A 26,847-nucleotide genomic window follows, 5' to 3' on the forward strand; every position below is an offset into this window, starting at 1 on the left:
ATCCTATTCGTAATTCAATAATGTAAATTCGACTTGTATACTGCTCGATATCAGAAATATTTTAGTGAGGTGACGTGACCAGCGCAGCGGGCATGTTGCTCCGCGGTGAATGAATCGCAAGCAAGGCCAGCCCATGTCATCGGCCATATCTCTCTACGCATAAAACGAAGCAATCTTCCTGTCTGGATACGATGAAAACTTGTGTGCAGAACACACCTTGCGACACAATTCTCGAGAGTAGTCCGATAAATCTGACGTTCTGTTGCATCTTTATTTATTTTATTCCTGCTGTCGTCATGTAGCGCCAGTCGAAAACAATGAAGAAAAGAGAATAATAAAAGAAAGCGACAGCATGTCAGATTTATCGGACGAGTCGGACGGACGACGGATTTATTGGACGACATTGCTTTTGATGATGGGTACTGCATCAGGTTTCAGCCTCCTCAACTTCTTCAACCTGAACAGCGAATAGTGCCCGTGATCAAAGTCACTGTCTTCGAAGTGGGCACTGCAAATGATGCTCGTGTCACTGGGGCCTTTCCAGTTTCCCCTCGTCAGCTTCACTTTAGATGTCCATATTCTCCAAAGATTCTCATCTTTCGGGAATACATGAAGGCTTACACCGTCTTTGGTTGTATTGCTGTATCCTGCTACGATACATCTTGCAGGCATTTTCGAAAGTAAGGCTAAAACTCTTAAAAACTTCCACGAAACAATCACAGGAATTAAGAAGATCATTGAGATAGCAAACAAATGTGCAAAATGGATTTGTTCGTACTTTATACAGCGCGACGTTGAATCAATAGACTCTGAGCGAGTCGCGTTCTGGAGATGACGTCAACGGTCACGTGACCTGCGGTTCGCTGAACTCCACTTTCTTGAGGGGCAGGGCATAGCAAGTTGTGAAAAGCACTACAAATGTTTGAAATATTGGTCTAATTATCCAATTGTTGATTTAAAAAAAGAAAGATGGGTGATTTTTTCACTAGGAAGGTCAAGTTAATACATAAATAACCAGAAACTTTTGAGTGTCATGTGACCTTTAAGCAGAATCTTGGATGACACAGGCAAGCTGGCAAATATCAGACATGTACAGGTGGAACCAAGAATGTTAAATAAACCAAAAGGTGGACATATATAAACATGATGAGTTGAGATATTATTTACCATAATCTGTGGCTGTTTCCAAATGTGCCCCATTCCCTATGCTTCGAGGTGAAACGGGTATCGGCTGATTATAAGCACATTTCTCATGGTGGATGGGTCGCAATAGGGGATGGGGCAATAGTTATCAATTTAACTGGAAGTAAAATTACTAGCAAATGTACCTCTTTACCACAAGCTTGATGGTGGCTTAGGATCGTAAGGTCCCGAGTTCAAGCTCCAGGCATGCCAAAACAACACCAGGAGGGTTCACTCAGCCTGTCATCTTTCTGAGGTTAGAGCAAAATGAGTACCGAGAAAAGTGAGCAATTTGAGTATCTTGCGTCAGAGTGGTGACTGGTCCAAAATTATACCCCCTAATCCGATTAAATTGTTTCGGCAGCCTTATGCGCCCAACGGTGCGAAGATGATCATCCATCCATACCTCTATTGCAGAGGACAGAAATGAAGTAGGAGGAAACGGTCATGATAGATACATACAGTATATTAAAGTACGAGTGGGACATGCTTACAGACTGCAAGCATAAGTTGTGGAACATCCTACGTGCACGCAGACATAATAAATACAAGTTTATACATTTGATGAAGTGGATTGTGAAAGAGCTTTGCACATTTGATGAAGTGGATTGTGGTTGCATTCTGCAAACAGATAAATAACTCAAGTAAATCAAGAATGAATAATCCAAATGAGCTCTTTATTTAATATTTTATAGCTCTAGTCATACTTCATGAAAATAGGAAAACTTGTTTACATTCTAATGAGTTGCTAGGAAACGCTAAGAGGAGGAGTTTATGATTCCAAGTCGAAGAGAAACGTTATGGGGTGGAAATGGAAACCAAACTCATATTCTTGCAGCTGTTCCCACAGCATTAACAACAGAGGCAATTTGAGTTATCATCATGTTAAGCTTGAATATTTCCTTTTCGTTGTGTTGAATGGATTTTGATTAGCAATGATTAATGTTATAGGCTGCGAGATAAATAGCAATATGTCTGATCTGGGTTCAATTCCTGAACAGACAATGAACACAGTACAATGCAAGTCATTTTTCAGGTTTTTAAGAGGTGATTGAGAAGGCATGCCTCACGGAGAATACAAAACACTGCTGTGAAAACCTAAATGCTGTCTCTCCAAGCCTCTTCCATCGACTCTTCAATGGGGCTGGCTGGTCCAAGCATTCCTTGCACAGCTAGAAGTCTGTCTCTCTACCTCAGTGATGTGACAACTTTCTCACTTACGACTGTACAACGGCTGACATCTGTAAACATTAAATGTTTACGACTTGATTATATATATATATATATATATATATATATATATATATATATATATATATATATATATATATATATATATATATATATATATATATATATATACTGTATTATCGGTAAACAGCAAAACCTCGAGACATTTTTCAAATCATACCACCATAAAAGTCAAACCACACAGCCGTTTGTACCTCCAGGTTGGCAGAATGGTAGGTTTTCACAGCAACTCCACGAGCAGACTCGGTGGTGTCATCGTTAGAGCGATCGTCCTGTGTCTGGGGGTGATGCATTTCTCACCCCGGCTAAGCCAAACCAACAACATTTAAAACTAGAATGGCACTCAATAGAGCGTGTACCTTCGCCAGGCTGAACAGTTTACGTTTTGTTTCCCACCGAGAGGCCAGATCTGGATCCGGACTTGAACCAAAATCGAATCGGCTTGTTCTTGTCACCGATTCAACTCATCCACCTAGTTTGGTCATAACTCGTGGACACAACTTTATGCAATATCATGCTACATATAGTTTTTGGCCCCATCTCTCAATAGGAAAGATTCACTTTTAAAAAAAAATTTAATTATTGTATACAGGTCTTCACCAAAATCAAATCGATTCGTCCTCGTCACAGACACAACCTGTCCACCAAGTTTTGTCCTCATCCGTCCACAACCGAGATATATTAGATATCGTTTTTAGCCCTATCACCCAAGGGTGAAGAATCAATTAAAAATTATTGGATCCTGAATCAGATCTTCACCAAAATTGAATCAATTCTTCCTTGTTACACACCCAACCTGTCCACCGTCTGAATCTGTCCACAACTTAAGATATCCTGCTATATTGTTATGAATCTGGAACCCATCGCACACAACAGCCAGAGTCCTTATAGATCAGTTGTATCGGTAAGTATGTGTTTCTAGGTAGGGTCCCGTCCTATGTCTAATGGGTGATTAATTGTTAATTATTTTATATTATTTGCGCTGTGAATAATATTTGTGATATTATGCGCTGTGAATTATTTTATAGTTAGGATTTTTACATCACCAACAACAACGACGGCAACAACACTCTGCTCGCCGCATTGCCAGCGCTCTTCACGCGCTCGCCGACATGCGGGCGTGTGCGGAATTCCATGCCCCAGGCGGTGTGGATTTCACACCAAATATGGTCACGAAGCACTTTCGCTCTGGCTGCGCGCCAAATAAGGGTATGCGACATTTTCCGCCCAATGGGCAACGCGTGGACCAGAGCCGGGGCGGTCCTTTGCAAGAAGGCAGAGCGACGACACGCCGTCCACCCAATGAGAGCAGGCAACGGGGGAGCGGACCGTGCCCCAAAAAAGCGACGGAAAAAGGATTGAAGATTGCGTCCCGTCTGCTCGAGCGCTCTTCTGTCTGTGTCTGCGACTGACTGTATCCCGCGCATCCGAGGCGTCTCGTCTGGCACATTACTAAAAGCGGTCGACCATCTCATCACGGGAGATCACCTTGTCTCGCCTCCTCTGGGTTCGGCTGCCCTGGTCCGTTCTTTGGCGACTGGTGCTCCGGTAAGGTGCGGTTGTCCAGCCGCACGAACGCGGCCAGGTAGCCAGCATGTTCTCTTCCCTCAGCTCATCTTCCCTTCTGAGCTGAAGGGGCAATAAAGACCTCGAGGCCCATCTCTTTCTGGGTATTTGTGTGTGCGTGTGTATGTCTGTGGGCCCTGTCTCCAAGTAGAATTGTTTAAGGAATTACTTGTACATTTGATACCTTTCTTTATTTGTGATAACTCTGCTCTGTGTTCCCCTCCCCGATTATTTTTATAAATATCCTTTTTGTTGAAAATACCAGCTCGTTCTTTGTCATTTCTGCCATTGGTTTGCCACGGTGCGTATTGGGGATTAGGAAGGCCGTTATTGCCGTAATTGTTCATTTGGACCGACAGGCCTCGGTAACCATCTGCTCGGGTTACACACGGTTCGAGCACGGTAACGGCTGGACCCGCTCGAGGCCTGCCGAGGGTGTGAATTCCCCGGTAGCTTTGCTGCGTGGGTACTTAGGTATATTGAAGTTTGGCAATTAATCCGACCCCACGTGGTCAAATTATTGGTGATTCATGGTACTGTAAGGGGCCCATGCCTTTCGGACTTATCCGAGGGTCACGACCTAAATTCCGATGTGTTCGGTGAAGCCGACTCTACTGCTTCCCCAAGCCGTCGTGCTCGCCACCGATACCCGGCACCACAACAATATATCGTTTTTGGCCCGATCGCTAAATGTTGAAGAATCGCTTAAAAAATTCTGGTATCCGGATCCAGATCGGGTCTTCACCAAAATCTAATCATTTTGTCCTTGTCAAAAAACAGAAAATTTGTTTCCAACAAGGTCGTTTCTTACAACGTCACACTTTTTAGGGACACATCAACGATGTTGTTGGAGAACTTACTGTACTTCATGATGTATCTACCCTCCAAAAAGGGTTCACCAAATACAGTACCACAGTAATTTTTCAGTGCAATAAAACCCAATTTTTATCTCCGCAACTGAAGGCGAAGGAGGTTCTGTTTTAATCCCTGTCTGTCCGTTTGTTACTTGCAAAATCGAAGATTTTTCTCAAACATATTGGTCAGTCGATTTTGTTATTCTGTCTGTCTGTTTGTCTGTCTGTCTATCTGCCTATAGCCTGCAGGTTACAATTTTAAACCGATCTTCACCACATGGTAGAGTTTGTCATAAGGAACAAGCCTATTGTTTGAGGTCAAAAGGTCAACAACTTAGGTGAGATTTCTAAAATCATCAATTTTCATCCAATTGATTTGAAATTTGAAGAAGATTTATGTTTCAGGTCACTGAATTCAACCAGCAAAATATTTTTGAGGTCAACACAGACGAAAAGGTCAATATAGGCCCAAGATCAACAACTAAGGTGGTATTTCTAAAATCCTCCATTTTCATCCAATTGACTTGAAATTTGAAGAGGATTTGCACATTTGGTCATTTAATTCAACCACCAATTATTTTTCAGATCAAATTTGTTTATGAATTTTGCAAGTATCGTGCTCTGCACGAGGTTGTCTTGTTTGCTTGGCTGTTTGTGTGCAGGATATCTCAAAAAGTTGTGGACGGTTCCGGATGAAATTTAGTGAGCAGGTTAGGTGTGTGAGAAGGACAAACTGAATAGATTTTGGTGAAGATCCGGAACTGGCTACTAGAATTTTTAAAGTGATGCTTCACCATTGAGTGATCGGGCCAAAAATGATATGTAGCACGATATCTCAAAAAGTTGTGGACGGATTCAGACGAAACTTGGTGGACACGTGAAAAGAAATCATTGATTCAATTTTGGTGAAGATCCGAATCCGGATTCGATAATTTTTTCAGTGATTCTTCACCAATGAGAGATGTGGCGTATTGGCATACGCGTGCAAAGCACAATGCGTACAGCCTTGTGGGGGCGTGGAGGAGTTGTGATGGTAGTCACGTGTCTGCAATGCATATAGCTGTTCGCGCCTGCTAAGGACTTGTAGCACCAGTAGCATCAGTAGCAGCATGTGGTATAATTAGCAGTGTCTTGTAGATCGTGTGCCTGTGGAGTGCATCGAGTGCGTGTTAAAGCGGAGTTACGGGCATCCGACGCTCACCCTCTCGCTCGAGACAATAAAGCGGAGTTGTGTTACCCTCCGGCTCGTGTCTGCCTGTTCGCACCTCTGCCACGACACTACAAGAGATAGCGTCAAAAATGATATACATCACAATATCTGAAAAAGTTGTGGACGAATTTGGTTTGAACTTGGTGGGCAGGTTGGGTGTGTGATAAGGACGAATCGATTTGATTTTGGTGAAGATCTGAATCCGGATACAATAATTATTAATTTTTCTTAAGTGATTATTCACCATTGAGAGATCGGGCCAAAAACGCTACATAGCATGATATAGTATTTCAAAAATGTATTGGGCAAGATATGTTCTCATGGATCAGGCATTGCGTGGCAGAGGTATACGCTCTTCCGAGTGCCTTTCTTGTTCGTACAGTTTTATCCCTCAGACGCTACAAGCGATTTTTGACACTTCATCATCATCTTTCACTCATTCAACTCCTCACTATCAGCAATTGTGTTTGAGAAACTCAGGACTTCAGTCGACTGCGCCTGAGAACATGGAACACCGATCCGGGCCTGCGGACACGGAAAGGTGGAATCCGGAAAATTATCGTCCTATTTCACATACCTCTGCTACAAGCAAAATAATCAAACACATCAATAGTCACCATATGATGACCCATCTGGAGACTCATAAAATCCTGTCGAGGAACCAACAAGGCTTTAAGAAAAATCATTCCTGTGATGCCCAGTTAGTTGTCCAAGTAAACGATCTTGACAAATAGGCGGATAAATATGGACAAACTGATATCATCTTCCTTGACTTTAGTAAGGCATTCAACACAGTTCCTCATGAACGTCTACTTACAAAACTCCATAACTATGGCATTAGAAGCAACATTCTGTCCTGATCAACTGCTTCCTCACCAACAGTCATCAGTGTGTACTCCTGAATGGTGTTACTTCAAATACCATTCCAGTCATCTCAGGCATACCTCAAGGGTCAGTCTGAGGACCGACACTATTCTTGGTCTATATTAACGACCTGTCGGAGTGTCCTATCACACGTAATAATTTTTGTAATAAAAATAATAACATAAAGTAATAAAAAAATAAAAATAATAACAAACACAACGACCAATTAGTTAGTCAGCAAAACGACGGGTCGGCTCTGCGAGTTTATTTATAAAGAGACTCACTGCCTTATCCCAAACACAATATCTCACATCTGAAACCTACCCTTATTGCATATTCGTAGCTCCTGATGTCTGTTGAGTTCATATTCATACGCAACACCAAGCTTTAACAAAGATTGTTATAAATTTTCTCATCACCGACGTACAATCCTGAATGAAACCTCCTCCCTGAAAATGCAAAGAATGCCCCAAACCTACAAGCTTTTAAAACGATTTTAGACAGTCTGAATGTGGTAATGTTGGTCAATCAAGCCAATTATACAAATTAGATTCCCTCTGATCCTCCACCCCCCTCCCCCCCCCAACGACTGTACATAAATAAACCTATTGTTTGGGAGTTTGCACAGTGTTGATACAGATACAGATACTGCCCAGAGAGAGTTGCTAAAGCTGTGCATTACATCCTCATGACTTTCTGGGAGTTTGAATGTCCTCAATGAACACCGAATGTGATAGCAGCCCCCCCCCCACCCCCGACTCCACCCACACCCCAACAGGAGCCCCTGAGTATACAGGCCAAGTTTTGTCAAGATCAGATAAAATATCAAGTCGGTGAAAAAAAAAAAGTGAATTACCACTTTGTAATGTAGATTCCTGAAAAATATCACCGCAAAGCGGGCGTAACCCCTCAGCCCCTTGACGCAAACCAATTTCAAGATGGTGGCCATATTGAAAATCGCAGCACGCCCATTTTCGAAAGGAACCTTCCTCTACTCAATCCCAACACACCCTGCAAAAATGGATTTAATCGGACAAGGCGTTCTCCTCGAAATTGACGGAAACCAAAAGTTGACAGACAGACGGACGGACGCCCAGACAACGCCTGTGACGACAATACCCCTTTTTCAGCCCAATTCAGGCTGAGGGGTAAAAAATGTGAACAATGACTCCACTACAACAACTTCAACAGACCCAATTATTCCCACTTTCTTGTGGGGGGAGGGGGGGGTCTCTGCAGGGAAAAGTTTCTGGCCAAAATCTTTCAAAAAAAAATCAGCTGGCGAGGCCCAACGTTCAACTGAAGGCGATACGAGTAGGACTTTGGAATTTGTACAAGGGGGCTAACCATAACTCGCATACTCTCTGCAAAAAAACACTATGGGATATCGAACATCTACCAACAAATGCTAGCAGACAAAACATCCAGCTTAATGTCCAACCAAGGGATGATATTTTGTAATACAATGCCATGTATACAGAGCACCAGAACAACACCTTATAGTCAAGCAGAGGATTATACCCAAACTAGACAGCTCAAAGACAAGTGTGTTAGGGCTGCTTGGTGTACCATCGTGTCAGGCAATGGACACAATGACAAGGGAAAATAATTAAAAACAAACTCACTGGCATTGTGGGTGTCCGCTCCGAGTCTCGGACGTCGGAGGTTTCATTCTGACCCTGACAGAGTCATACTAAAGACTTTAGAGGTGGAACATGCTGCTTCCTTGCTCGATGCTCAACAGTTAGAGCAGTGATGATTCTTCAAACTTTTTTGGCACTGTAACTCCTTATGCTATCCAACAAAACCTGAATTACCCCTCCTCAAAAAAAAAAAAGAGCAAATATGAGAAAACAAAAGTAATTTTATTTTATTCTCATCATTTTTCCAAGATATTTCACCATCCAGTGGTTACTGAAAACTTAACTTGGATTCTAAGTCTTATAAAACATGAAGATGAATAATCCTTCTCCCCTGGCATCACGAGCCCTATCAAGTTGAAGCACATGACAAGCAATTCTTCACAGATTAAAGTACCAGTGTGATGGTTGAAAATACTTCGTCTTCATCAGCTTTGAGATGCGAGGCTTTGTCGCATTGAGATCACATCACAGGTTTATGAGCAAGAACCGATCTATTTATTGCCTTGGTTTTAATGTTGACCATTGGAGAAAAGCCAGCCTCACAGTGTTACGTTGTGGCAAATGGGATGAGGACTTTGAGAACTCTATTCGAGAGAATCTGGTATTCACCACCAGCTTTTCGCCAGAAGGTTGACAGGCCAGAATCCTGAAAGTCAACATTCAGCGTAGACCACGGAAGTATCCAATGATAGACTCTGATGGTAAATACGTGAAGATTCGCCGATTTATATCCGCAAATGGACACTTATCCTCAGTCACCTCCAGTAGTGTTACCAATTCTAAGAACATAGCAACACAATTTGCTTGAACTTCACGTTAGCAAAGCTGGAGCTTGGGAACCCAAACCCCCAAAGATTGCCAAGTTATTCCCCCCACCCCCTAAAAAGAAAAAAAAACGGAATTTATCCCCAGGTCAAATATACCTGATTTAAAAGATAGAGCATGGATAAACCCAAAGGAAGGATGGGGAGTGGGGGCAAGTGAGATATTTATTGGGGCAGAGGGGTTAGTTTCCCTGCTGACAGGAGAGAGAGCAGCGACTTAAAATGGCGGCACCGACACGCAGTGTGTACTGATAAGTTGTTTCCCTCTCGCAAGGTTGCATCACTCTCACTGGCTGCGTTTGTCTGAAGTCAATTCCGGCGTTGTCCAATGTTTCTGTCTGAATGTGTTTGCACGATTTGTGAACCTTAGAACTTGCATAGTAAATAGACAGACAGACAGTGATGGTGAAAAGCATTGCCAGATAGAATAGCACTCAACAAACAATAATTATCAAAAAGTCCTGCTGTAATCAGATCCTACCATCGAAACGCACACGGGGTCGCTCCAGGAACATGTGCCTCCACGACGTGTATGGGGAAAGCTGCCCACAAACACGACCCCATGCCCGAACACAAGCCAGTCGCCAAACCTCAGGGTCTCTGCAAGGAGCACAGTCAGAATCCCACATGCCTGTTATATTGGCCTTGTTAAGATGGGCATTTGCCGAGAGAAAAAGTCAACCATTCTCACCTTGCACAGATGTAAAATCCTCGACAAACCATTGAGAGCATCTCCAAAGAGCGCAAGTCTAGATCGCTGGACACCACCCATCGGAACATATACATGAGTAGTTCTACTGGTAAGGCTGGGGATGAGATCATTGGAGAGTCAATCATAAGAAGAAATACAGTGGGGGAGAACAAGTATTTGATACACTGCCGATTTTGCAGGTTTTCCCACTTACAAAGCACGTAGAGGTCTGTAATTTTTATCATAGGTATACTTCAACTGTGAAAGACGGAATCCAAAACAAAAATCCTGAAAATCACATTGTATGATTTTTAAATAATTTATTTGTATTTTATTGCATGAAATAAGTATTTGATCACCGACCAACCAGTAATAATTCCAGCTCTCACAGACCTGTTACTTTTGTCTTTAAGAAGCCCTCCCATTCTCCACTCATTACCTGTATTAACTGCACCTGCTTGAACTCGTTATCTGCATAAAAGACAGCTGTCCACACTCAATCAATCAGACTCCAACCTCTCCACAATGGGCAAGACCAGAGAGCTGTCTAAGAACATCAGGGACAAAATTGTAGACTTGCACAAGGCTGGGATGGGCTACAGGACAATAGACAAGCAGCTTGGTGAGAAGGCAACAACTGTTGGCACAATTATTAGAAAATGGAAAAAGTTCAAGATAACAGTCAATCTCCCTCGGTCTGGGGCTCCATGCAAGATCTCACCTCGTGGAGCCTCAATGATCATGAGAAAGGTGAGGGATCAGCCCAGAACGACACGGCAGGACCTGGTCAATGACCTGAAGAGAGCTGGGACCACAGTATCAAAGAAAACCAAAAGTAACACACAACGCCATCATGGATTAAAATCCTGCAGCACACGCAAGGTCCCTCTGCTCAAGCCAGCACATGTCCAGACCCGTCTGAAGTTTGCCAATGACCATCTGGATGATCCAGAGGAGGAATGGGAGAAGGTCATGTGGTCTGATGAGACCAAAATAGAGCTTTTTGGTTTAAAATCCACTTGCCGCGTTTGGAGGAAGAAGGATGAGTACAACCCCAAGAACACCATCCCAACCGTGAAGCATGGAGGTGGAAACATCATTCTTTGGGGATGCTTTTCTGCAAAGGGGACAGGACGACTGCACCGTATTGAGGGGAGGATTGATGGGGCCATGTATCGCAAGATCTTGGCCAACAACCTCCTTCCCTCAACAAGAGCATTGAAGATGGGGCGTGGCTGGGTCTTCCAGCATGACAACGACCCGAAACACACAGCCAGGGCAACGAAGGAGTGGCTCCGTAAGAAGCATCTCAAGGTCCTGGAGTGGCCTAGCCAGTCTCCAGACCTGAACCCAATAGAAAATCTTTGGAGGGAGCTGAAAGTCTGTGTTGCCCAGCGACAGCCCCGAAACCTGAAGGATCTGGAGAAGATCTGTATGGAGGAGTGGGCCAAAATCCCTGCTGCACTCTGTGCAAACCTGGTTAAGAACTACAGGAAACGTCTGATCTCTGTAATTGCAAACAAAGGTTTCTGTACCAAATATTAAGTTCTGTTTTTCTGATGTATCAAATACTTATTTCATGCAATAAAATGCAAATTAATTATTTTAAAATCATACAATGTGATTTTCAGGATTTTTGTTTTCGATTCCGTCTTTCACAGTTGAAGTATACCTATGATAAAAATTACAGACCTCTATGTGCTTTGTAAGTGGGAAAACCTGCAAAATCGGCAGTGTATCAAATACTTGTTCTCCCCACTGTATCTGAGGCTTTGTCAACATGATAATCCATCATTGAGAAAAACAAGCAAACACATAGCAGTTCAAGTATAATTCATGAAGATGTTTCCAACCAAATACTAACACACGGATCAACAGTGGCCTTTTCCATTATTGTGTTCATCGTTTCACCACTTCATTGTGGCTTTAAAAGCACGAATGCAGAACCCACCAGAGATGTGAGTGTGAAACGTAGATACTGCTGGCTGACACAGTCTCGGCAGTGCCTCCTGCCCATTCAAGTGTTTCTGCTGCTGCTGTTGTTGCCACAAGCTCTCATTCTCACCCATATCGACTTCATTGGCCACTTCATCATCAGCTCCACTGTCACAGCCATGGCAAGTACCATGTCGGGTCAAAATGGTGAAAGGAAATAAAGTGCTTTCTGAGTGTCAGTGACAATAAACATTTGCATTAATAACAAGAATGGCAATCGGTGGAGTGCATACCTCCGACAGGCTGAACAGTTTATGCTTTTTATCCCACAAATAGGCCGGATTTGGATCCGGACATCAAAAATATAATCGGCTTGTTCTTGTCACCTACCCAACTCATCCACCAAATTTCATCCGCATCTGTCCACAATTTTTGGGCTATCACGTTTTATAATATATAGTTTTAGCCCCATCACTCAATGGTGAAGAATCACGATAAAAATTCTAGGATATGGATCTGGTTCTTTACCAAAATATAATCATTTTTGTCCTAGTCACACACGCATCCGTCCGAATCCGTCCACAACTTTTTGAGATATCGTGCGATATATTGTTTTGGCCCGATCGCTCAATGGTGAAGAATCACTTCAATAATTCTCGTTTCCGGATGTGGATGTTGATCAAAGTCGAATCAATTTGGCCTTATCACACACCCAACCTCTCCACCAAGTTTCGTCCGAATGAGTCCATAACTTTTTGAGATATCCTGCTCACAGACAAAGAGAGACAGGGGTAAAAACATAACCTTCGTCCACCTTCGGTCTATATTGTCAAATCGATATGCCTAGTCTGAGATAATCGATCTGAACATTCCGACTTGAACAGATATCGGAAACAAAGATTTGACAATCCCCACACCCTTATGTAACAGAGAGGAGAGATCCTTCCTGTGAGCCAAGAAGTCCCAAAGCCTTGCTTGGCTAACCAAGTCTCGCCTGCACACAATGATAGGCTCGCTCTTACGGGCCATCGGTGTTGTTTTCAGAGTTCTTGCCAGATACGCCATTGGAGGGAATTATCGATGCATCACGGATGCGAAACTCAATGTTGGGTACAAGCTGCATGGCCTGGCGGTAGAATCTGATGGCTGGGAAGGTTGTGGGAATTAAAAACACAAGTCGTTTAGTTTGTTTGCAAAACTTCATTGCAGCCGACATAGTACTACAAATGGCAGCATGTCTAGAATTTGCTCGTGGAGGTGAATAATTCTGGACAAAGAAAATCATACACTGTACTGTGTTAACTTACAATCCAGCATGATGAAGAAAAAGAACAAAGCAAGTTATGACAATTTCAGTCTGTCCTGTTGCTGGTGCGTCGTGCATCACATTACCTTCATAAAGAGCTCCAGACTGCTCCAACTCCACCGCTCTCAAGAACAGCTCTCGAGCCTATAGAGCAACACAAGGACACTTAAGGACTGTACAAGTTTCATGATCACCATACAGTCTGTTATACTGTCGGAGTTCAAAAAGTGTGAATGTGATTTCGGGGAGAAATATGAATACAGTATTTTTAAAATCCAAGATAAACATTTGCCTGATTCACATAGACCGGGGATCAGCAACCTGCTGCTCTCAGGATTTATGTGCGGTTTCTGACCCTGATTGTTCGAATCTCCTTTTTTATTTATCAATTTTTAGAAAAATCTTTGTGAATGTTGTGAAAAGATAAAATAATACTTGAGAACTTTGACAATGATAAACAGGAAAATGCATCCGATTATCGCTGAATTCTGTGAGCTGAATTCTGAATTCTCGAACTCAGGACCCTATAATCCCAAGTCACCCACCCTAACCACTAAGACAACAACAGGCTTATGTGCAAAATCACCTGCAGTACTTATTTTGTAGGTATCAAGGGATAGATTAGCGTCGAAGTGGTCTGAGCGTTTGGGTTCCCCTTTCAAACAGGAGTTAAAACGGTGAGTTTTTGCAATGTATTTTGTGGATGCAATCGTAACGATGGGGAGGATTAGTTGTCGTATCAGACTGCCGAACAAGCAACAAGATGAAGAATTCTACATGGAGGTTTGACTTCGAGTTATGAGGGGCGTTTAAGAGAGTTTTGGAATGAGACTCACAGCAGTCCAAGAAATGGCACGTGTGCATATGTGCGTATGCCTGTTGTTGGCTTAATGGTTAGGGTGGCGGGCTTGGGATCCTAGGGTCCTGAGTTCACGTCCCGCTCAGCTGTTGAATTAATACTAGGTGGGGTTAACTCGGCCTGTCATCCTTCCGAGGTCGGCGAAATGAGTGCCAGCATGCTGGTATATTGTCCCAATGGATTGATGGATGGATGTGTAAGTGTGTGCGTGCATTCGGAGATGAGACTGTCGGGACGATAAAAACACCAATGTGTAAACTGTAAAGAGTGATGAAACAGAATATGTGAAAAGTTTATGAACATCAGTCAACTTGTATTGCATTACAAGTCAACGTGCGTGTCTCTGTCCTGTTTTATTTTTTGTATACAAGGTCAAGGCTCGAGGAAGACCGAGAACACTGAACAAATAAGGATGTAACAGAACAAAAGGAACAGTAGAAAGAGGGGTTGGGACACAAATAGCGGGGCTGAAAGATAAAAGAGGGAGAGTTGGACAAATAAGGGATGTGTGGAGGAAAGATGGGTAGGGGGAAGAAACATAGGGTGAAGTAGATGGATACAGCAGCAAACCCTCAGGAAAAACAGGAAATTTGGAAGAAGGTGGTCTGAGGGTGTGGGTGGGTTAACAGAGGTAGAAAAGATAATAGTTTTGGATGGAGGATGGTCTGAGAAGGTGGTGATCTGCTGTCTTGAAGACTTGGAGGGAAGAATGACATTGAAAAGGATGTCGAAGTTGGTTCCAGATATGGGGGGGGGGGGGAGGAGCAAATGGGTAGAGGTAAGTCGTGATCCTGGATTTTTTTTTTTTTTTTTGAAATAAGGTTTACATGCATTGTGGCTCTTAAGATAGAATTTTTGACTGAATTTGAAGAAATGGCTCTTTTTGTTATTTGGGTTGCTGACCTCTGACAGACCATATGAATCACCAAAGAAATACATAAACAGAGATATATAGATATATAGATATATAGATAGATAGATAGATAGTTAGTTAGGAAGGGCATCCGGCGTAAAACCTGTGCCAAATCATTATGTGGATCATAACGGATGATCCGCTGTGGCGACCCCTAACTGGAGCAGCCGAAAGAAGAAGGAGAAGGAGATAGATAATCGTAAGAGAGGATGGGATCCACTGGAATGTGATGGAAGGTTCATCACCTCATCCTCCTTCTCCTCATGTTCCTGGTTCGCCAGTGACTGTGGTGGGCCTGGTGTGTTGGCTTCCCATGGGCTAGTTTGGTCAGAGTCTGAACAGGGTGGGTTCATCTCAGATGTTATCTCCGATCGCCAGCGGGCTCGGAATTCATTCAGCTCCTCCTAACCACAAATAGTAACAAGTTTGGCATCACATTCTGGATCCCAGTCATTGGCAGCCAAGTTTGCAGCAGTAAAATTAAGCTAATGAACAACAGAGAGCTTGTGAAGATCTTTCAGTTAAACACAATAATACAATTATAAATTAATGAGGTGTCAGAGTTAAACATGAACAGAGCATAGATTTCACCTGAACATCAAGTTCTACCTAAACGTTATTCAGGGCCATCTATTTATTACATATTATATTGTGACAGTTGTGAACCCCTGGGAGAGATGATACACCAACACATAGGTTTATAGCTAGTCACATCTTAGTATTCTGTTTAGCTTTGAAGTATACTGTTATGATTGTGGGGGTAGATGGAAGAATCTAATAGGGAATAGCATTGTGTGGAGTTGCTTGGTCCGTGGAGGAGTGGAAAGCATCTCAATGTAGTAAGTAGGGAATCTGTGAGCCTAAGTGTTACGTGTCATCACACGAGGGGTGGTGCGGTGTTAATTAGCTTAGGAAGTAAGAATAAGTTCCCCAGTATGATTGCCCTCTGTGATTTTTCCCTATGTTTTTACATTTCAAGATCGGCAATGAAGGTGGGGAATGCATCCCTGAAACCACAACAAACGGGCAGAAATCCCCACCTTCAAAGGTTGACAACAAGCGATGTCACGCCCCCGAAGGATGATTGATGGGCATGACGTCAAAATCTAGTTGAGCCGGCAGAAGCCTGCCTTCCCGGGGTTTGTGGGTGCAGGCTACGCCCAGGAGGCAGAGGATAAAATAGGACAGAGGAAAGTGGAGTAAGGAAGAGCAGCTTGTGCATTTTAAGAGGATTATAGTGGCGCATTTTGAGAGGCGAAAGAAAGGGAGTGCACAGGAGAGGCTGCGCATTGAAAAGGAGTAGTTGGCTTGGCATTTTGGGAGAGCCGTGATCCTGTTTGGGTTTGATCCGCAATATAACACTCCTGGGGATAACTTGCCAAAGCGATTGATGGGTATATGTGCGGTGCACGTTCTTTTTTTTGGTTTCGTTTTTTCCCATCGCTCAGCCAATTAATATCCGTTGCACGGCTGTCAGCATGATTCCCCATCTGCTGAAGTCATCTCACAAGTACGGTAAACTGACACTTTGCATGAGGATCCGACCAGAGGTAAGTGTTGTCGACGGTCCATGGTCTTTTTATCAACACGTTGGTCTTTTGGAGTTATCAGGGTCTATGTCCATCACAATATGAACCAGAGGAAGTGGGAGAGGAGGCTGGATCGAGGAAATACAACTGAAAAGGAAAAGAAAGCAGGAGGAGAGAGCAAAATGAGGGGAGTAAAACTCACTGAGCAGAATCAAGGAAAGGGGCAAGTATGGAGGGCAAAGCAGATAAGTGTGATGTTAATATCGTAGATAAGTGTGACGTCAATATCGTGGATAAGTGTGATGTTAATATCGTAGATAAGTGTGATGTTAATATTGTTACGTTTGTGGAAATTCACAGAACACCATTCAGGTTCCCCGAAGATCAGTTATGTCGATAAGTGTGTGTCCAGATAGATTTCCCCACCGATGTCTAACGGGCTTTATTCGTGAGGCGGGCTGTGCATCTTTGAGGTAGTGTTATTCTGTTTTCTCGTTATTTTAAACATCTCCTCACCACCTTATCAACAACCGCCAACATCTCCTCACCACCTTCGCGACAATCACCAACATCCCCTCACAATATCAACAAACAAACAACATCTCCTCACCTTCATCTCCACAGACGCTGCCATCTTTTCGCCAGCAACGGCATTCCACGGACGAGCGGCATCTCTGCCGACAGACGCGGGGACTCCCTCGTTGGGGCGAGGGCCGGTGATCTCGACCACGTCCGCTTTGTCCGTGTCAGGACGGGGAGATCGGATCAAAATGACAAAAGGGGCGAAGCCAGCGGGGGTGAAGGGTCATAGGTAAAAGACCAAAACACATCCCCGTACCCCTTAAAAGGGCGTGCTGGGACGCCAATCCGGCACTTGAGTTGAGAGGAGTCAGTCGAGCAGAGTCGAGATGAAGTCTGGGTTCGAAATCGAGTGCAGTTCGTTCGGAGTCGGGGTGGAGAGCGCCAGTTCCAGTTCGAGTCCAGTGCAGGGCTGTTGCTCGTCAGAGCGCAGTGGAGCTTGGAGTCCGAGAGAGGTTCGAGTCCGGTGCAGGGCTGTTGGTCGGTGAAGGCAGCCGGCGAGAAGTCACCAACCAGCGGCATAACGGTCCGAGGTGATCGGGCCCCAGGACGGTCCGAGCGACGCTGAGGAGTGAGCGGGCTCTTAAGAGAGCATCAACTCTTATAAGAGCAAGACCCATTCGCTCCTCTGAGGCGTCGTCGGCTAGGCCCGATCGACCAGGCTGCACGGCAAGGCCCGGACGAACCGAGTCGCCATCACACCAGCTGCCGTGTTGACGGCGAGACATCGGGGGGTCGTCCAGCGAGTCACCACGAGGGTGGGAGGTAACCTGCGCGGTCTCGCGGAGCTCTTTCGGTCTTCACAGCTCCGCGGAAACATTAAAGGCCTACGGGTCCTGTTCTACCCTTCCCTTTCCTGGGGTTTTCTTTGCATGGAAGTTGTGGCGCCTTGTCCTATAAGTAGAACTGACTAAGTGATTGTGTAAATAATAAATAGAACGGCTGTAGTTCTTTTGTTTGCTCGCGTCTTGTCCCTACCCCCATTAATTGCCTTGACTGCATGCGTGCATGTGTTCTAAATAAATGTCCCCATTTGTTGAATATTCACCTGCTCGTTGCTTCCCTTCCTCCATTGAGCTGTCGTAATTGTGTTCGGAATATTAGCTGGCTTTTAATAGCCGATAAAGTAATCGGATCCGATGGGCTTGACGATATAAAACCACTCGGCAAATCGCAAACGGAACGAGCTGCTTAAAGGCAGCTCGTTTTCGTGCAGGCTCCGTTGAGGTGTAAATCCCCAGCATTTCTGTCTGCGCGAATAATTAGGTACATCGACAATTCGGCGATCAACCCTGTAGCGCGTGGACAGAAAAGTTGGCTGATCTACGGTGTGATTAAAAACACACCCGAAGTTGGATTTCGGCGTTGATCCGGAAGCTACGACTGGATTGCCACGGTCGGTGGGTGCGTGCGGCTGCGAATTAGCTAAAAGCCTATCGCCCGCACGGTGATATGCACAACAATATCGTAGATAAGTGTGATGTCAATATAGTAGATAAGTGTGATGTTAATATAGTAGATAAGTGTGATGTTAATATAGTCGATAAGTGTGATATTAATATAGTCGATAAGTGTGATGTTAAGAGAGCGGATAAGTGTGATGTTAAGAGAGCGGATAAGTGTGATGTTAATAGAGCGGATAAGTGTGATGTTAATAGAGCGGATAAGTGTGATGTTAATAGAGCGGATAAGTGTGATGTTAATAGAGCGGATAAGTGTGACGTTAATAGAGCGGATAAGTGTGACGTTAATAGAGCGGATAAGTGTGACGTCAATATCGTGGACAAGTGTGACGTCAATATCGTAGATAAGTGTGACGTCAATATCGTAGATAAGTGCGACGTCAATATCGTAGATAAGTGCGGCGTCAATATCGTAGATAAGTGCGACGTCAATATCGTAGATAAGTGCGACGTCAATATCGTAGATAAGTGCGACGTCAATATCGTAGATAAGTGCGACGTCAATATTGTAGATAAGTGTGACGTTAATAGAGCAGATAAGTATGAAGTTAATAGAGTAGATAAGTGTGGTGTTAATAGAGTAGATAAGTGTGATGTTAATAGAGTAGATAAGTGTGATGTTAATAGAGTAGATAAGTGCGATTTGAATAGAGTCGATAAGTGTAATGTTCATAGAGTCGATAAATGTCATGTTCATAGAGTCGATAAATGTCATGTCAATATCGTAGATAAGTGTGATGTCAATATCGTAGATAAGTGTGACGTCAATATCGTAGATAAGTGTGACGTCAATATCGTAGATAAGTGTGAAGTCAATATCGTAGATAAGTGTGACGTCAATATCGTAGATAAGTGTGACGTCAATATCGTAGATAAGTGTGACGTCAATATCGTAGATAAGTGTGACGTCAATATCGTAGATAAGTGTGACGTCAATATCGTAGATAAGTGTGACGTCAATATCGTAGATAAGTGTGACGTCAATATCGTAGATAAGTGTGACGTCAATATCGTAGATAAGTGTGACGTCAATATCGTAGATAAGTGTGACGTCAATATCGTAGATAAGTGTGACGTCAATATCGTAGATAAGTGTGACGTCAATATCGTAGATAAGTGTGACGTCAATATCGTAGATAAGTGTGACGTCAATATCGTAGATAAGTGTGACGTCAATATCGTAGATAAGTGTGACGTCAATATCGTAGATAAGTGTGACGTCAATATCGTAGATAAGTGTGACGTCAATATCGTAGATAAGTGTGACGTCAATATCGTAGATGAGTGTGCCGTCAATATCGTAGATGAGTGTGACGTCAATATCGTAGATGAGTGTGACGTCAATATCGTAGATGAGTGTGACGTCAATATCGTAGATGAGTGTGACGTCAATATCGTAGATGAGTGTGACGTCAATATCGTAGATGAGTGTGACGTCAATATCGTAGATGAGTGTGACGTCAATATCGTAGACGAGTGTGACGTCAATATCGTAGACGAGTGTGACGTCAATATCGTAGACGAGTGTGACGTCAATATCGTAGACGAGTGTGACGTCAATATCGTAGACGAGTGTGACGTCAATATCGTAGACGAGTGTGACGTCAATATCGTAGACGAGTGTGACGTCAATATCGTAGACGAGTGTGACGTCAATATCATAGATGAGTGTGATGTCAATATCATAGATGAGTGTGATGTTAATATCGTAGATAAGTGTGATGTTAATAGAGTCGATAAGTGTGATGTTAATAGAGTCGATAAGTGTGATGTTAATAGAGTCGATAAGTGTGATGTGAATATAATAGATAAGTGTGATGTTAATAGAGTAGATAAGTGTGATTTTAATAGAGTAGATAAGTGTGATTTTAATAGAGTCGATAAGTGTAATGTTCATAGAGTCGATAAATGTCATGTTAATAGAGTACATCATTGTGATGTTAATATCGTTGATAAGTGTGATGTCAATATCGTAGATAAGTGTGATGTCAATATCGTAGATAAGTGTGATGTCAATATCGTAGATAAGTGTGATGTCAATATCGTAGACAAGTGTGATGTCAATATCGTAGACAAGTGTGATGTCAATATCGTAGACAAGTGTGATGTCAATATCGTAGACAAGTGTGATGTCAATATCGTAGACAAGTGTGATGTCAATATCGTAGATAAGTGTGATGTCAATATCGTAGATAAGTGTGATGTCAATATCGTAGATAAGTGTGATGTCAATATCGTAGATAAGTGTGATGTCAATATCGTAGATAAGTGTGATGCCAATAGAGCAGATAAGTGTGATGTTAATGAAGTAGATAAGTGTGATGTTAATTGAGTCGATAAGTGTGATGTTAATAGAGTCGATAAGTGTGATGTTAATAGAGTACATAAGTGTGATGTTAATAGAGTACATAAGTGTGATGTCAATATAGTCGAGAAGTGTGATGTTAATAGAGTAGATAAGCGTGATGCAAATAGAGTCGATAAGCGTGATTTAAATAGAGTCGATAAGCGTGATGTTAATAGAGTCGATAAGCGTGATGTTAATAGAGTCGATAAGCGTGATGTTAATAGAGTCGATAAGCGTGATGTTAATAGAGTCAATAAGCGTGATGTTAATAGAGTCGATAAGCGTGATGTTTATAATGTCGATAAGTGTGATGTTAAGAGTACATAAGTGTGATGTTAATATAGTAGAGAAGTGTGATGTTAATAGAGTAGATAAGCGTGATGCAAATAGAGTCGATAAGCGTGATGTTAATAGAGTCGATAAGCGTGATGTTACTATCGTAGATAAGTATGATGTTACTATCGTAGATAAGTGTGATGTTAATCGAGTAGATAAGTGTGATGTTAATATAGTCGATCAGTGTGATGCTAATATAGTCGATAAGTGTGATGTTAATATTGTAGATAAGTGTGATATTAATAGAGATAAGTGTGATGTTAATATAGTCGATAAGTGTGATGTTAATATAGTCAATAAGTGTGATGTTAAAGAGTAGATAAGTGTGATGTTAATAATGTCGATAAGTGTGATGTTAATATAGTCGAGAAGTGTGATGTTAATAGAGTAGATAAGTGTGATGTTAATAATGTCGATAAGTGTGATGTTAATAGAGTAGATAAGTGTGATGTTAATATAGTCGAGAAGTGTGATGTTAATAGAGTAGATAAGTGTGATGTTGATATAGTCGAAAAGTGTGATGTTAATGGAGTAGATAAGTGTGTTATTTATAGAGTAGATAAGTGTGATGGTAACCAATATATTTAACAATTCATCGGGGTCAGGACAGACAGTGTAAAATTGGGGAGTAGTAAGGTGACAGTTTAAAATAAAAGGATCCAGAGAAGTATTTGGGAACTACAGATTTGTTAGTTTAACTTTAGTTGTGGGGAAGATAATGAAGATGTTAATTATGGATCAGATGAGGAACCATTAAAATAAATTTGAAGGAAAATTAGTTATCATGGATTGGCAAAAGGGAGATCATGTTTATCAAATTCATGGTAGTTCTATGAAGCAGTCTCTGATTGGTTTGATGAAGGAGGTGCAGTGGATGTAATGGTGTACATGTAGACTTTCGGAAGGTATTTTTCAGCAAAATGAACAGTGATACGACCAGGGGCCATGAGATTAAAGAAGAGTGTTAAAACGGCAGCCAGGTAAGGGTCTTTCACTCAGAGAGAAGTTAATGCATGGCATGGTCTCCCTGGGAAGTTAGTGGCAACAGCAGTATACAAGTTTAACTTGTAGAAAGAGAAGTGGAATCATTGGAGACAAAGAGGTACATGGATACTTTGTGGGGGGGTGGGGGGGGGGAGGTTCAGTGATCATCAAGTCTGTGAGGTCTCATCAAAAAGTGAACTGTATGTTGGTGCTTCTTAATTCTTCAGCATACAACCCTCTTCCCCCTCCTCCCTTAAAAATCTTGATGAACCCGTCTCAATTCCTTCTCCAGTGTATCCCGTGGAGGAGTGCACCACCATATTTGTGTATGTAATAAATAAATATCTGACTAACAAACTTTACCAAATACAAACAATCATAAACAGTTAATGTGAACATTCCACCCCCAACCACCCAAACTTAAGACGGCGGGTTCAACAAAGCAAGCACCGCTGATCAAAGCAACACAACAACTCCACAAACAAGAACCAACTCGTTTAAATATGAAAACATGTTTTAAATACACAAACACAGCTCAATCCTGCTCGACTGGTCGACAACATGACAACCCCTCTCAACCCTCCTCCAACAACCCTCCAAAAGACCCGGATGATCAACCCCTCATTATGCAACCTCCCTTGGACCATCACCAATGCGAAGACCCGGGTTCAACGTGCGCCACACAACCCGGTCCCACAGCCCCACCTGCAGGCTGGCATCCTGCTCGTTTGTGGACCAATCCTCATCTCCTTCCGCCTGTGTGAAACAACCGAGGCACACACACACACACGCACACGGACACACACACCTCAAAGTAACCATGCAAAAACCAAGGCCTGTGCTGTGAGAACACGTACGCGCTGCAAAAAAAACGCGCCAAATAACACCGACAGGCACAAAACAAGTTGTGGAAAGTCGGGCTCGACGGTTTGTCACTGAGGGCTCGAGTTTAGCAAAGCAATAAACGAGTCTCACTCCAACCGAGCTCGGGTTTGAAGGTTGCAGTGCGTGTGGGAGTCGGTTAAAAGCGTGCGGTGGCGGTTACCATGGCAGCTCAGACGAGTTCACGGTCGGAATACCGCATCACGCCACAGCCGAATGTGAACAGTCTTCGCGTGGCCGCCATTCCTGCGCATTGACGTCACGCGAGCACGCAGTGTGCGTGATGGCGTCATCGCGTTCGAAATTCCACTTTTAAGTTCATTTTCAAAGTTCACGAGTCGAGTTCTGTATAAAAACGCGCAATTTGTACAATAATAATCATTCCCCTCATTTATTACTTTAACACTTCGTTTTATTAAACGATTTATTAACCGTAAAGGTGAGCTGACTTGTTTAACGATGATTAGGAGTTCGGACGTTGAACCATCTTCACATCTCACGATGATGATAATAAGCCATAATTCGTCCAATTATTTAATTGCATCCCAGAAGATATCTTTTTGAAGACTTAATTATACGACGTTTTGGTAAATTGCAGGTTTGCTTATTGTCGGGTTTACAGTGTTGTGCACAATGAGTTCAAACACGGCACAACGATTAATTATAATACAAAAGAAGAATGACTGAAGAGAAAACCGCGCCGCGAGCTCTTTCGCGCCAAAACTGAGCACGCAGCGACCGCTCGCGAGGGGATTCATTAAATTACCTCAGACGTCGAAAGGGGGACGGGGGGGACGGGACAGGGGGGACGGGGGTATGTTTTCACGGCTGTCTGTCCTCTATCAGCAAGATATCTCAAAATGTTATGGACGAAGCTTGGTGAGGCAGGTTGGGTGTGTGACAAGGACGAATCGATTCGATTTTGGTGAAGATCCGAATCCGGATTAGGAGGACTTTTTACATTCTGAAGTGATTCTTCACCTTTGAGAGGTGGGACCAAAAATGACATGAAACTTCTTCTTCTTCTTCTTTCGGCTGCTCCCGTGAGGGGTCGCCACAGTGGATCATCCGTATGATCCACATAGTGATTTGGCACATGTTTTACACCGGATGCCCTTCCTGACGCAACCGTGGTCGCCTCTTACGACACAGGGATATGGTACACCTATTTTAACCGGGGTATACACCGGCCCAGTATACTGGTGCTCATTTCGCCGACCTCGGAAGGATGACAGGCTGAGTCAACCCCCTGGTGTATTAATTCAGTGGCTCAACGGGGCTTGAACTCAGGACCTTTTGGATCCCAAGCCGCTGTCCTAACCACTGCGCCAACCACCAAAAATGACATGAAACATGATTCGTTAAACGGTGAGGACGAGTTGTTATGAGGAAACCTGGTGGGTGAGTTGGGCGGGTAACGAGAACAAGTCGATTCGATTTGGGTTCAGGTACAGGTCCAGGTACAGATCCAGATCCAGGAACAGGTACAGGTCCAGATCCAGGAACAGGTACAGGTCCAGGTACAGATCCAGGTCCAGGAACAGGTCCAGGTCCACGTACAGATCCAGGTCCAGGTCCAGGTCCACATACATATCCAGGTACAGATCCAGCTTCAGGTACAGGTACAAGTACAGATCCACGTACAGGTACAGATCCAGGTACCAGCCGACAGGTGCATGGGTTACAAAACGTAAAGGTTCAACCTGGTTTACACCTTTGTTCAGCGGATGGATGTGAGGAGGGAGAGAGGAAGGATGATGATTGTAGGATGGGATGGGAGGATGCTACTATTATAGGATGAGAGGATTATAGGATTATCAGATGGTAAAATTGGAGGATGGTGATATGGGATGATTGGAGGATGGAAGGATAGGATGATTGGAGGATAGTGGGATTGTAGGATGGGATATAGGATTGAAGGATGGTGGGATTGTGCGGTGGTAAGAGTGGAGGATGGTGGGATTGGAGGATGGGATATAGGATTGAAGGATGGTGGGATTGTACGGTGGTAAGAGTGGAGGATGGTGGGATTGTAGGATGGTGGGATTGTACGGTGGTAAGAGTGGAGGCTGGTGGGATTGTAGGATGGGATATAGGATTGAAGGATGGTGGGATTGTGCGGTGGTAAGAGTGGAGGATGGTGGGATTGTAGGATGGGATATAGGATTGAAGGATGGTGGGATTGTGCGGTGGTAAGAGTGGAGGATGGTGGGATGGTAGGATGGGATATAAGATTGAAGGATGGTGGGATTGTGCGGTGGTAAGAGTGGAGGATGGTGGGATTGTAGGATGGGATATAGGATTGAAGGATGGTGGGATTGTACGGTGGTAAGAGTGGAGGATGGGAGGATTGTAGGATGGTGGGAGTGTAGGATGGGATATAGGATTGAAGGATGGTGGGATTGTAAGGTGTTAAGATTTGAGAATGGGATGATTGTTGGATGGGAGGATTGTCGGATAGGAGGATTGTCGGGTGGGAGGATTGTCGGGTGGGAGGATTGTCGGGTGGGAGGAGTCGGATGGTAAAATTGGAGGATGGTGATATGGGATAATGGGATGATTGTAGGATGGTGGGATTGTAGGATGGGATATAGGATTGAAGGATGGTGGGATTGTAAGGTGGTAAGATGAGAATGGGATGATTGTTGGATGGGAGGATTGTCGGATGGGAGGATTGTTGGGTGGGAGGAGTCGGATGGTAAAATTGGAGGATGGTGATATGGGATAATGGGATGATTGGAGGATGGTGGGATTGTAAGATGGGTTATAGGATTGAAGGATGGTGGAATTGTACGGTGGTAAGATTTGAGAATGGGATGATTGTCGGATGGGAGGATTGTAGGATGGTATATAGGATTGTAAGATGGTGGGATTGTAGGGTGGTGGGATTGTAGGATGGTGGGATTGTAGGATGGTGGGATTGTACGGTGGTAAGATTTGAGAATGGGAGGATTGTAGGATGGTATAGAGGATTGTAAGGTGGTGGGATTGCAAGATGGTAAGACTAGATTTTTGTCAAGTCAGGTCAGATTAGATCTGTGACTTGCTTCAAGTACAGTACCATGTAAACCTGTACAAACCTGTTTCATGGTCGGGTTGTCAACAACTAAACCATCTCCCCCACCAAGTTTCTTGGTGAGGAGAGTGAATGATATGGACACCTAGTGGGATTAAAAACAAAACCTGTCAAAGGGTGGAGGAACTCCTTGTGAACCAACGGCCATCCATATCTAGTTCCCAACTGTGTCTACAGACATCCTCCTGCAGTTGGGTTACCTCTTATTAGGAGTTTGGTGGCAGGATTTGCACTCCGGCCACTGGAAAACCCTTCATTCCGCAAAACATTGTCGAAGCAAAAAAAAATCTGAAAACCCACTTGGTGGGAGTACCTCCTGTGCAGCTTCCCTTCGCAGGGCAGCTCACCGGATGACGGGATTGGGGCAAAGCCTTCAGGACCCCAATATTTGATGAAAGGAGGGAAACCATGGGGTAACATTCCCGGGTCAGATTGTGGGAGAGCGTCAGAGTAGTGTTGAGGTGTCGTCCACCAGATGGCGGTCTCCTTGGGTTAACCTGAGGCGGTCCCTTTGGGTGGGTGCCTGGAATGTCCTATCCTTTAGAGAGGATAA

The 26,847-nt window shown here is 43.5% G+C and overlaps 1 protein-coding gene across 5 annotated transcripts in view; it reads right to left on the reverse strand.

Annotated features, from left to right (window-relative positions):
- FBXO9 (F-box protein 9) overlaps nt 1-26,847 on the reverse strand; it is a 49,352-nt gene that overhangs the window by 17,682 nt on the left and 4,823 nt on the right. Inside the window, exons 1-8 of one of the 5 annotated variants that reach the window (XR_015049064.1) lie at nt 23,382-23,513; nt 23,042-23,092; nt 15,344-15,502; nt 13,413-13,470; nt 13,043-13,166; nt 12,037-12,188; nt 10,086-10,200; nt 9,876-9,994 (exon numbers count right to left, since the gene is read on the reverse strand). Coding sequence is in view for 4 of the 5 variants with exons in the window: in XM_085845156.1 (XP_085701282.1) it covers nt 9,876-9,994; nt 10,086-10,200; nt 12,037-12,188; nt 13,043-13,166; nt 13,413-13,470; nt 15,344-15,502; nt 23,042-23,092; nt 23,382-23,384 (781 nt within the window). In the remaining variant the exon portion in view is untranslated. Of the gene's footprint in view, nt 1-9,875; nt 9,995-10,085; nt 10,201-12,036; nt 12,189-13,042; nt 13,167-13,412; nt 13,471-15,343; nt 15,503-17,237; nt 17,552-23,041; nt 23,093-23,381; nt 23,514-26,847 lie in introns of those variants that run through there. The other 4 variants (XM_085845156.1, XM_085845158.1, XM_085845159.1 and 1 more) reach the window with 4 other exon arrangements.

Source organism: Eptatretus burgeri, chromosome 11 (genome assembly GCF_056783735.1).
Source record: "Eptatretus burgeri isolate ZD-2024b chromosome 11, Ebu_testis_v1, whole genome shotgun sequence".
Lineage (NCBI taxonomy): Eukaryota > Metazoa > Chordata > Myxini > Myxiniformes > Myxinidae > Eptatretus > Eptatretus burgeri.